This window comes from Phodopus roborovskii, unplaced genomic scaffold, assembly GCF_943737965.1.
Source record: "Phodopus roborovskii unplaced genomic scaffold, PHOROB, whole genome shotgun sequence".
Classification (NCBI taxonomy): Eukaryota; Metazoa; Chordata; class Mammalia; order Rodentia; family Cricetidae; genus Phodopus; species Phodopus roborovskii.
In genome coordinates, this window is record NW_026126588.1 from 11,600,310 (window position 1) to 11,612,769 (window position 12,460).

At 39.6% G+C, this 12,460-nt stretch overlaps 1 protein-coding gene across 1 annotated transcript in view; it reads left to right on the top strand.

The window, feature by feature from the left end:
* Positions 1-12,460, top strand: part of Col9a1 (collagen type IX alpha 1 chain) — a 60,480-nt gene that overhangs the window by 13,412 nt on the left and 34,608 nt on the right. Inside the window, exons 12-15 of the mRNA XM_051204506.1 lie at positions 1,382-1,435; positions 6,190-6,243; positions 8,711-8,764; positions 11,611-11,664. Of these exons, the coding sequence (XP_051060463.1) occupies positions 1,382-1,435; positions 6,190-6,243; positions 8,711-8,764; positions 11,611-11,664 (216 nt within the window). The remainder of the gene's footprint in view (positions 1-1,381; positions 1,436-6,189; positions 6,244-8,710; positions 8,765-11,610; positions 11,665-12,460) is intronic.

Below are 12,460 nucleotides of genomic sequence, written 5' to 3' on the forward strand. Positions count from 1 at the left end.
TGCTCTTTCTGTCTGTGGTACAAATCCAGCCCAGAAATTCTGACTAGTACTCCTGATGGGCCCCTACTAGATATACGTGCTTTGTTATAGAATGTAGTTCAGGAAGGAAATGCTTGCAGCATGCGCTGGGCCAGGAAACATGGACAGGAAAGCAAGGGCTCGATGTTTGCCTTCTATGGGCGAAGACAGTGATAGGGATGTGGAGGGAGACTGTGTAGATGAGAATTTGAGAATGCTCTGGTAAAAATAATAAAATGATAATAGCAATAACAATAATGATGATGATGATTGGGTAAACTTCAGAATAGATTTTCCTGAAGGTTGTTTTTCTCCCTCTCTTCCATCATGATACTTCAAAATGCCTATTGTGGGGAAAAACACAAACCTGAATATACTGGGGATAAATTGCTTTCCCCTCTAGTCTCTGAGTATATTGTGATTTTGAGAAATTCCATACCCTTCCTGCCCTGCTATGATCTGGAAGGCCCTGAGGAGAGAGCACGGGTTTCCCAAAAGGTTTTCTCTAAGAGCAATTTGGTGAGTTCTCTGAGTGTGGAAGATTTAGGCCTATATGGGAGGAGTCCTATTTTCCAAAATATGAGAGAGGAAGAGAGAGAGAGAGAGAGAGAGAGAGAGAGAGAGAGGGAGGGAGGGAGGGAGGGAGGGAGGGAGGGAGGGAGGGAGGGAGAGAGAGAGAGAGAGGAGAGGTAAAAGTTCTAGCAGACCTGATTTGGGAACTTTGTCTCACAGTTGGTCGGGTGTTACCGCTCGCAGCCCATGTGAGATCGGCACCGAAGTCCCTGCCCCCTGCCATGGTGGAGCTTTTATTTTCACCCTTTGCTCCTCCCTTTTTGTACTTCCCACTGTGGAAGGAAGGGGCTGTGCATCGGAGACATCTACTCTCATGCCAGCTCTTCCTCTCTCCAGGAAGGAGTTGACCAGAGAGGCGGAAGATGAGATTCTACAGCAAGCGGTCACCAGAGAGCAAGTGATAGCTGGCTCAGTTTCTGAGCTGGTTAAGTTACTTGTGCTGGAGCAGACTGACCTCTCTCAGCCTAACCTTGGTGGGGAAGCTGGGGAAACTGGACGAGAAGGCGGGTTCCAGTGCCTGGGTAGCAGAGTAGTTGGTAGTCTAGAGGAGTGTTTTCCTATCAATTAAAGCCGATGCTTGTTATATAAATGAGTCACGGAATGTACATGCTTTTGTTACAGCTCCCAAGGCAGTGTTGTGCTTTGTGACATAATCTTTTGTTGTATTATTTTAGCACAGATTCAGGAAAGCAGAACAGTTTTATGAGCCTTCTGGCCACTTTTGGTGTCAAGACCAATGCAACTTCATTTATTTGTATTTTTCTATTTTTTTTTTTTTTATGTTTGTTAGGGTCATAAAGGGGCAAAAGGAGAAATTGGTGAACCAGGAAGACAAGGACACAAGGTAAGGGAAATGAGCATTAGGTGGGTCAAATGTGGTTAAGGGCCATAATAATTTTTCACTATTATAAGGAACAGTGAAGTGTGGTATTTTATTTCTTTGGCAAGTAAATGCCAAATGTATTCTAAGTACGGTATTTTAAGCTGTTCAGTTATTGAAATGACAAGGGAAGAATCAGAAGTTTCATATTTTCCTCTGTATGGAGTGCATTTTCTTCCCGTCTCAAATATATCATATTTAGATTTTAAAAAAATCAAAGCTGATGATAGCCACACATTATGTCTTTAATTGTTCTACCTTCCCATAGTTATAAAGTTGTGCAAGTGTCCTGAAAGTAGGACATGCAGGATTTAGTAGATAATTGGCTTAGAAGTCCTCTTCTCAAGACCTGAACTAATTTGTCTATTTCTCATCTCATTCCCCCATAACTTGGGTTTAAAATAGTGGAAGTTGGTGATGACATGTCATTAACATGTTATCGGGACGGAAATATAGACTCTATATCACATTGGGGTTGACACACCTTCCAAAAAAGGCTAACAGGTACTTAAAACGAGGCAACTTTGTTGCCAGTTCTTCATTTGTAAGTATCTAATAATTTTACTTCCTGCATAGTCGACTCTTTCCTCTTAGTGAATTTTATAATATTTTACAAGCCATACCACTCTTATTAGTGTAGGACTGCTAGACTTTGTTGATTGTGTCTGTTCATATAATTGCTAGGTTATAGTAAATGCTAGCCTTTTTCTTCAGCAGTAATGAGCAGGAGAGGCAATTTATTTTTTGAGTAAAATATCTTTGAGTATTAACATCCTTGAACTCCTCCTCAGCCCAAATCAGTCTGTTGAATAACCTCACTTGTATAATCAGGATAAATAGGCCAATTTTCTGTGCCCTATTACAATTTGCAAATTATTTTCAGTCATTAATTAGGAAGGCTGTGGATAGTTAGGGTATTCTATTTATCTGGAATGAAACAGCTGGGTTTCTGATGTCAAACTTGAATAAAATAGAAAAGGTGAATGCCTGTTTCTCTGCATGCTTATTCCTCCCCTGAATTTTAAATTTTGTAATTTTCAAAATCCAACCAATATTTATCAACTACCTGCTATGTGCCATGGTTTAGTCAAAGTTCTGATGTTCAAAAGTGAACAAAAGTAACGCTCAGTCACAGGGGATTGACTAAATTGAACATGATCTATTACTACACGAGAAGACTAGCTAGCCATTAAACCAGGCAAGCAAGAACATTAAATTACCCTGAGAGATATTTTTGAAGTATGTGTAGGAAAGCAAAGAGTAGACTTCCAATTGTTCGAATGCTTTCATCCATTTCACCCTGAGCTGTTGACCTCTTTCCTTCCGGGAATCACCCCTTATCCCGTGGGACTTGGAGCGGTTAATCAGTGCATTTCTCCCTCATGCCCATCAAACTAACTATCTTTGGTGCACACAGATTAACTAGCTATATGGAACCTAAATTTGTTTTTGGTCTTCGAGTGGGAAACTTGCTTTTTTTTTTTTTTTTGCATGTTAGTCAATTGGGTAAATGTCCACGGTGATTCCCTGAGTTCATTAGATATTTTTGTGCAAACCTAAACTTTGAGTGGTGACTTTCAATATTGGCATAAGAAGGTGGGATGGCAGTACAGGCCACTGATGATTGAATCATGGAAGAACTGAGTCTGAACTCTTGGCAGAGGGGCCTGGAGGTCTATCTGCATTTGGCACGCAGGCCCACAGTCTGGCTTTGAATGTATCCTTCAAGTTAACTAATAAAGATTTAAAAACTTGATGAATACAAGAATAACTAGTGAAATCATAATGATAAAACTATGGTCCTGGAGCCATTAAACTGCCATTCAGTCAATATCCATTCAAAATTTCTCCAGTAAAATGATAGATAATAACTATGGTCTCCTAAACTTGTCATTTCAAGCTTGTGAGTATTGATTGGGCATGCACTTTTTGTCTGCAGGAGAAATGTTTAATTCAAATTTATTTCTCCAAGTTTTATGGGAAATCTATGAGAAATATGCCACTGGCTGATAAGAAAATTTGCAGAGGGCTATCAGTCATTGTTGTTTGTGCATGGCTTTGATCGCTCTGTAGAAAAAGCAAGCAGGGTTTAATCATATCTATGAGGTGCTGGAGAGATGGCTCAGCAGTTAAGAACACTTGAGGCTGTTGCTGAGAGGACCCTGGTTCAGTTCTCAGCATCCACATGGCAGTTCAATACAGTTCCTGGGGATCTGCCACTTTCTTCTGGCCTCTGCAGACACCACACAAACACACACACACACACACACACACACACACACAGACACGACACACAGACACTGACACACACACAGACACCACACAAACACACACATGCATAAACACACAGACACGACACACAGACACTGACACACATACACACACAGACACACACACACACAAAACACCCATACACATAAAATAAAAATAAATCTTTTTCACGTAATAATTATCCAGCTAATTCAGCAGCTTTTAACTTGGAACTGTCTCTTTCCACTGTCAATCATAAGTTTTAGTGGAGTACAACTTGAAATTAATTATGACACTAAAGAGAGTAACTTAAAAATTAAGTTCCAGGGTTTGTGAGATGGCTCAGTGTGTAAACGTTCTTGCCATCAAGTCTTCCTTAGTTTGATCCCCAAGATTATGTGCTGGTAGGAGAGAACCAAATCCCATGAAGTTATTCTCTCCTACTAGCACATGGATGTGGTATATGTGTGACTCCTCTGATTAAATAAATGCAACAACTTTAAATGTAGTTCATTGAAACATAACTCTAGTTGTTTGGTATTAAGTGGCTAAATGTTATCTATTAATACTACCATTAAATTTTCTGGGTGTACTTGGTTTTTAGTGTGTGTGAAAACCATCTGTAAATATAATAAATAACCTATGGAAATTATAATGTATTACAATTATCTTTATATAAATAGCATCTATCAATCTAACACATATGAATGTAACACAAAAGTATAAGCAAGAAAATGAGCCAATAAAATACATATATAAATATTGAATAACAGAATTAATTTTAATATGTAATATAATTAAGGAAATTTACTCATAAACAACCTCACAATTAACCTCACAGGGTGAATAACTTCACACTGAAATTTAAAGTGGTATATTTAGAATTTTCTCAACTTATAGAGTCAGACCTTTCTCTTTCTTTTTCTTCTATGATGCTGGAGATTTGAACTCAGGGCTTTGGCATGCTTGACCAGTGTCTGCCTCAGGACTATATCCACAGTCCAGGGAGCAGGCTTCTTTATAGAGTATTCTAACATGTTAAAGTACAATAGACTTTATAAAATAGCAAAAAGTCCAAATAACAATTAGATAATATGCAAGAAGGACCCAATGATAACGAAACCCAAAGGCAGATTACTTTGAACAAATTTCAGCTGTACTCAAGCCTAATATGAAGAAAATGGCATAACTTTACTCATTATAAAAAAACAAAACAAAACAACAGAAAAAGAGTTTACTAAGTAAAGGTGTTTTTGTGACAATACTCCCAAGGATTCTGTGTTTAAGTTGTGTGTGTGTGTGTGTGTTATCTGTGTGTACATTCTGTGTGTGTGGGTGATGTGCATGTGTGTGTTATGTGTGTGCAGTGTGCATGTGTGTATTGTGTTCATATTCATAGGCACACACACCAGTGTGAATAAGTGAGGTCAGTCAAGCATATTGGGTGTCCTGTTTCATCAGTCTCCACTTATTCTCTTGAGGCAAGCTCTCTCAGGGAACCTGGACCTAAGCGAGCAGTCACAAGCATCAGAGTCTCCTGTCCCTGCCCTTCCCCATCCATAGCACTTGGGTGATAGGAACGTGTGCAAGCCATAAGCAGCTTTTTTCGTGTAGGCTCTGGGGTTCTCATGTTAGCACAGCAAGCATTCTTACCCAGGACACCATCTGTCCATTTCTGACCATTGAATCAAGTTCATCTGGAAGAGTCAACATTTAGGCAAATATAAGAAAGAAGAGTGCCTATAAATAAAACATATAGGGAGATTCTTACTACTGGCGATGAAAATGTAGTATAAAAATTCAGTAAGTAAAAGCTTTGGTGACAGTGATGTCACATACCAGGTCATCAAAATAGGATCAGAGCACTCCAGCTCACATTTTCCACACTACATTGAAAGCATTTGTTTAGTCAATACATGATACTAAAGTAAGTATCTGATCACAACAGAGATATGTTTTCACCAAAATTAAATTATTAATAAGTATTTTTTGCATAAACTGTAACGATGGAACAACTCAAAGGAAATATAAATGAATGCTCATGTTCTTAGTGGTGACCATGGCCTTTCTGTTAGTGATACCATAGGTATAACGCATAAAAGAATTGATCTGAGTACATTATCTTTGTGCATCACATTATGATAAAGCAAAATGTAAAGTATAACAAAATATCTTAAAGTAGAAGGTTTCACAATGTAGCTGTATTTTCCTAGTAACACTTGCAACCTAATTCTCCCTCCCTCCTTCTCTTCCTACTTCTCTTTAGGAAACCTCAAAAGAACAGCTTCTAAGTCTTGATGGGTGACTCCCTGTGTACTTATCTGCATGGCCTGAATACCATGCAATTAACATGGACTACCTATATAATCTAAAAGGACACAATAGTACTAACCAGAGGACTGAGCAAGACCTGGCCTATTCATTTGCTAGTTAATATTTACTCTTGATTTTTCTCTGCTGCTTTTTAGGGTGAAGAAGGTGACCAGGGAGAATTGGGAGAAGTTGGAGCTCAAGGACCCCCAGTAAAGTATTTTTTAATATTTACATAGGATAAGTAAATATATAAGAGTTCACATTGTACTTTCAAGAATTTTTTAAGAGAAAAGTTCTAGGTAAAATTGTATGTAGCCTGCCTCCAAGACTTCATAACCTGAAGGCAAGTGTTGAGCATAAGGGGATGATACTTTTCAAATTCTGCAGTGCTCTGGTGTTACAGAAGAGGACATCTTGTATACCTTGAACACAGAGGGTTTATAACCTGTGGGATTACTGTAGTTCATTCCAGAAAGTGATCACAAATTAGGATGCTCTTAGTGGCTCAATAACCATGTCTCTTACTGCAGTTTCTCAATGGCGTGGGTGTTCTGTAAGACAGCTGGACGTAAACATACTTCACATTTAAGATGTTTGTTAGATTGGAATTAGTTAATTTGTACTATATGGAGGCGCAATTTTTACTCTTTGTCCTAGTCTGAATTACAGAAATAACAACTGTTGAAGATTCCTTGAACACCTGAAGCTTGCTGAAGTATAGCTGATGTAAATGACTGCTACCAAAAAAGCCAGAGAAGACAACTCAAGTTCCCTTTCCTGCATTGCTTGTCCCCTCCAGATTAGTCTTTTTTTTTTTTATTTTTTTAAAGATTTTATTTATTTTATATGTAGGAGTATTTTGCATGCACATATGTATTGCACCACATGTATACAATGCTTACAGATGCCAGAAGATGCCTTAGAACTCAAGAAATAGACAGTTGTGAGCTGCCATGTGTGGTGCTGAGAACCGGAGCCAGGTCCTCTGCACAGGAACTCAGTGCTCTTAATTTCTGAGCCATCACTCAGCCCCCAGGACTAGTCTTTAAAAGGGGTTAGAGAGGCTGTGATGATCAATGTTTACTTAGAGTTCAAGGCTAAAAGTAATGGTTATGAGCATCTAAAAGATGGTTTCTTCTGGGGCACATGAGACCTTCAAGAACTTTGTGGAAGAGTCTAAATATTTTCTTCAGAAGCTTGCCTTCCCTGAGCCTTTGCTAGGAGGCATTAAGGAGATAGACTCTTATTTCCTGGGGAACAGTGTCAGATAGTGTAGTTTGCTTTTTGGATCTAATGAAAATTATGTTTGGGTTTATATATTTTCAAGAAAAAGCCATTCTCAAAGATTATGGAGTTATGTTGGGTAGCTCAAGGGATGCAATGGGAATTGCCCTCAAAATTTGCTGGCCTGGTGTTTGGGAGGAGGTATGTCCAAATGTTTCTGGAGAATTCACAGATTTTTACCTCTTAATATAGCACCTTTATAAAGCAATGCATATATGTATAAAAGGAAAATTTCTATTATGTATTTGTAAAAGGAGTATTCCTTTTAAAGGGTTATTTATGGAGTTCCTGATCACGACTTTTTAGATCTTCCTTCCTTCCTTCCTTCCTTCCTTCCTTCCTTCCTTCCTTCCTTTCTTCCTTTTGTACAGGAATTATCCACATAGCCAGTAAACAAGCTTAAGTTAGAGTGCTTAATCTGATATGGCCACATTTCACTTGAAAAACCCAAGTTGTTAATACAGCTTGGCTCATACTATACTTCAGAATTCTGACTAACATGCAGAGAAATTGTGACTGAACTATGTAGATGAAGGCTGGTCCTGGAACTGTCCGTTTGTTCCAAGTGTGAAAGATGAAGGCAGTAGCCACCTGGAAGCATGGTTATCTTAAACCAATGCAGAAAGTCAGCAGGTGTCAAAAGTAGTTGACCTCCAGTGGTGCACGCATTCACAGCTGTGCCCCAGGGAGCATCCATGCCCACCCTTTACCAGGTGCTTTATGGAAGAATCCTTTGCCGTGAGACAAGCAACATTTCAGTACTAAAAGAGAGCCTGAAGACCTCTCCACACTCATGTTTAGGCTTGTTTACTCCTGCACCTGTAACTTCTTACTGAGTCACGTTGGAGTTCAGAACACCCTTTATCATAGGGATAGAATAATAAATACTGGTGGAGTGGTTGATGGACAGTCTAGCTCTGTTCCTGTTAATACACTTTTATAGGTTCGGCGGGCATTGCCTTCCTTTGGTCGCACGGATTTGTAGGCAGCAATCAATTTAAGAGTTAAAACCGTGTTACCCCCTAACACACCCCAAAGCGGTGGAAATGGGAGTGCAGTTCTGCCTGTGAGTTAAAAGAAAAAACTGGGAAAAACACTGTCACAGTTGCTTGTATTTACTTTTTTTTTTTTTTTTTTTGGCCGTCATCAATCATTGCGTCAATTCAATTTGCATAGAGTTGTAGACATCTTTAGAATTTTACCAAAGGGTGTTAAAGCATGAGAATTTTATCTGAATTTTTCTTTCTAAACTAGAGATGTTGGCCTATGTATGCTGTCACCATCTCTTAGTGTCTCCTTTCATTATGGTGACATGCTTTTCCTGGATCAGCATCTGCAAAAAAAGTGTGTGCCTTGACTGAAATAATTTACCACCCCTCCTTGCTTTTCCAGGGAGCTCAAGGTCTGAGAGGCATCACGGGAACAGTTGGAGACAAAGGAGAAAAAGTGAGCTGTCTATGATACTATAAAAGTGATTTTACCTCCAGTAGTTTATGTTTCATGTGTTTATATGTTTTTATAATACCAAATCCAATGCATATTTTGTAAAGATTTACAGTGACAAGGAAACCTCGTGTAATTATTAAGTATAGAGGCATTTCCCTCCAAATAGTTTTGGTGGCATTCATGACATGGAACCCATGGGCATGGGGGAGTACTGTCTTAGGTAAAGTGGGGATGTACTGTTCTAGCTGTGTTATTATTTGTAGCTGGTGCTCACAGTACTGGCACAATGCTGCAAGTGCTTCTGGTCCAACGAGACAAAGACAAGGGAATACAGAACAGGAAAGGTAGGATCCCGAGACCGTGTCAGCTGCTCTGCCTTAAAAGGGGACCATACAACTGTGGCCACAGTCACAAGTCTGTCCTTTGCTAGTGTCAGGAGTCAGGCTTTCCTGCTCTTCCCATGCAAGGCATCTGCAAGCTCCGAGGACAGTTAGAAGAACAGGCTTACATGTATTATTTCTTCAGAGAAGCAGGTAAGTAGAGATGCAATTATGATACGATGAGGGAAGATACATATCTGAACTCAGGCAGTGCAAGGAAGTTACATTGGCTTAGTCTTGATACGACATCTGGGAGGGCGGGCCCCTGGCAAAGCTGACTTCAGAAGGTGATAGAGGATGAGGTGCAGTTGACGGTGAAGGATGAAGACACACAACGCTTGGTGGCGTGACTATCCTAAGGAAAAACCATGGGAGCCACTTACAGTATCCTCAGCAATAATGCTTTGGGGGGGGGGCATGTGTGTGGTCATGTGTCTAGTGTTTGGTGCAAAAACACAGTTACTCTTTCTTAGAAAGTTTATTTTGAAAGTCAGTTTGTAGACTACAGAATGTTTAAATATTTTCATTTTGGACCCTGGCCTTTCTCTTTTTTCAGAGCCATTATTTATTTATTTATTATTTTGGCTAATTTGTATCAGTTTCATATAGCAGAGTGGTTTTATTTACAATTAAGTAACGGGAAGAGTTCATCGTTGATATATAATGTTTCAAATGAAACTCTTTTGAGAAAAGCTGCATGTCCTGTGAATGGCAGGCCTGCGCTGTCCACCACACTTTCTTAAATCACTCTCTTTACTCTTGATCTTTTCTAGATATTCTCTGCCTGTTTTCTTTTTCCATTTCCTCTTAGGTATTTCTTTAAAAAGGCACGCCACACTGAAGCCCCATATTGTTTTTACATCCACACCACTTTAAGTAACATTCGATGTGCATCTCCCAGTTATTAAGTAATAAAGTCCATTTATTTCCATGCAGCTAACACCCAGGCTATCATTTTTCCCCCGTGGATTTAGCTCACCCCATAAAATAAGCGACCTCTCCTTGAAACCAATTACTGTTCTTTATTTGAGGTATTTCTCTATTTGATATTTTTCAAAATTTTTCATTTCTCTTCATTTCTATCAAATTGCTTAAAAAAAAAAAAAGACAGCTCCCCTTGTGAACACAGCTGTGGAATGGTTACCTAGTAACAGCAGTTTGGGGCTGAGCTCACACTGAACCACAATAAGGTAGAGATCTAGCCAGTGCATCAAAGCCACTCCTGTACCGCAAAGGCTGGGGTGTGCTCTCATAATGCAAGGTGGGGATGATGAATTCAAGGTCCTTTTCAGGTGTTCTTAATCCTTTCTTTTCTGGTGAATGGAGAATGGCTGTGTTCTGTTCTAGTTTTTAGCGATCAAAGAGTTTCAGGGCTCTGTGGTACCTCTGCTTCCACAGTGGTTTTTTTTTTTTTTTTTTTTTGTCCCCTTTGAGTCCACCTGTGTCTGAACTTTCTATCGCATGTGTTCTAGTTTTCCATTCTTACCAGGCCCACCTGGTTTTGCTGGCCTGACATCTATCCAATGCTCACTGACTTCTTTCCACTTCTTTTTATCGCCTCCGCACTTCATCCACATTTTTAGGACACTGTCTGTCCATCCACTCAAGTCATCCTTGTGTTTTCTCCATGCTTTGTAGATGAGAGGAGCATTTCGAGATGGAGAGTGTATTTTTTTCAAGGGGAATATGTAGTGAGCACAACACCCACTGTAGTTTTGGCTTTAAAAGAAAACCACCCTTTGATCTAATGAAGAAAATAGAGAGATGGTGTCTGTAAGGCAGCCAAGTCAGAGATGGTTTCCAGAGGACTAGACTTGAACAGTTTAAACAGTTCCTATGTCATCACATTATAGAGTGGATTACCTGAAGAATACAGGTTGATTACAATAAATAAGAATATCAATCCAGGAGTGGGTTTGTCTAGATCCTCTAAGAGTCTAACAGTTCCCTCTTCCAGATCACAGTCATGTGACCAGGGATGGGATGGTTATTTCTAGAGTCGCAGAAGATTTTCTCATATCTGGGCCACTGCAGAGTCCACTGGAGCTACCCCTAAATTCACACTCAACACTCAACATCTCCAGCATTAGTGAATTCTCACAGCTATTCTGAACCTTCTGAGGTTGACTGCCAAACCTTGTTGAGTAGATCTGCTAAGATCCCTGAATAAGAACCAGTTTTCAGCTCATGTCACCAGTTGAGTATAGAGCCATTGTTAATTTAAAATATCCAGAATGATATCAAAGATTGTTCCAAGTGCTATTGGAATGACGAGTAGCCTACACTATGGCTTCATGTCCTAAGCATCCAATGAATTACTCCTTAGTGTTCATTCACAAATATAGTATGCAATAAAAGCGTAAAGGCCCCCTTTGTTTTGGCTGACATACTTCTTTAGAAAGATGATGATGATGCCCTTTAACATGCATGACTGACCTGAGTTTTATTTCTTTGTCTTGTTTCCAGGGTGCTCGGGGATTAGATGGAGAGCCTGGGCCTCAGGGCATTCCAGGGGCAGCTGTAAGTAGTTTTTCTTTCACAAAACAAAACAAAACAAATAAACAAACAAAACAACAGCGACAGATTTTTTTTTTTAAGCAATGATATTCTCCCTTCCCTCTCATACCCTCTCCTCTTTCCTCATCCCCTCCTCCTCCCTCTCCTTTATTCTGATACATCATCTTGCTATGTAACGCTGGCTGGCCTTCAGCTTGCAGTGATCCTCTGGTCTCAGCCTCTCAAAGGCTGGGATTACAGGTGAATGCTAGCATATTCAACCAAAACACATTTCTAAGGCTTTAGCCCAGTTTTCTTTTTGTCTTTTTTTTTTCTATCCATAGGGTTATACACAATAATAGGGATACATGTCAATAATTGAAATAATTAAAAAGGACAAATAGAAACCAGGTCTGGTAGTGCAGGCCCATAACTGCAGCTACTTAAGAAAGCAGGGGCAGAGGAACCCCAAATTCAAGGCATGGTTAGACTACAGAGTGACTTTAAGGCTAGCCTGACCAACTTAGTGAGGCCCTGCCATAAAATAAAAAGAGGGTTGGGGACATAGTTCAGTGGCAGGGTGAAAGTTACTAGGCTCAATCCCCAGTGCCAATAACTAAATAGAAAAACGAGCAAAGGTTTTCATATTTATTTAAAAATGACAGTCTTTCTTTTGGGTACAGAGAACTATTTCCCTGGTTTTCGTAGGGGGTATGCCCTATGGTTGCCTGTTTGTGTGACTATGTTTTCCTTTTGCTTTGGTTGCTAGGGTACTTTGATTGACAACGGTGACCATGTTTCTGGGTCCTAAGCAGTTTTT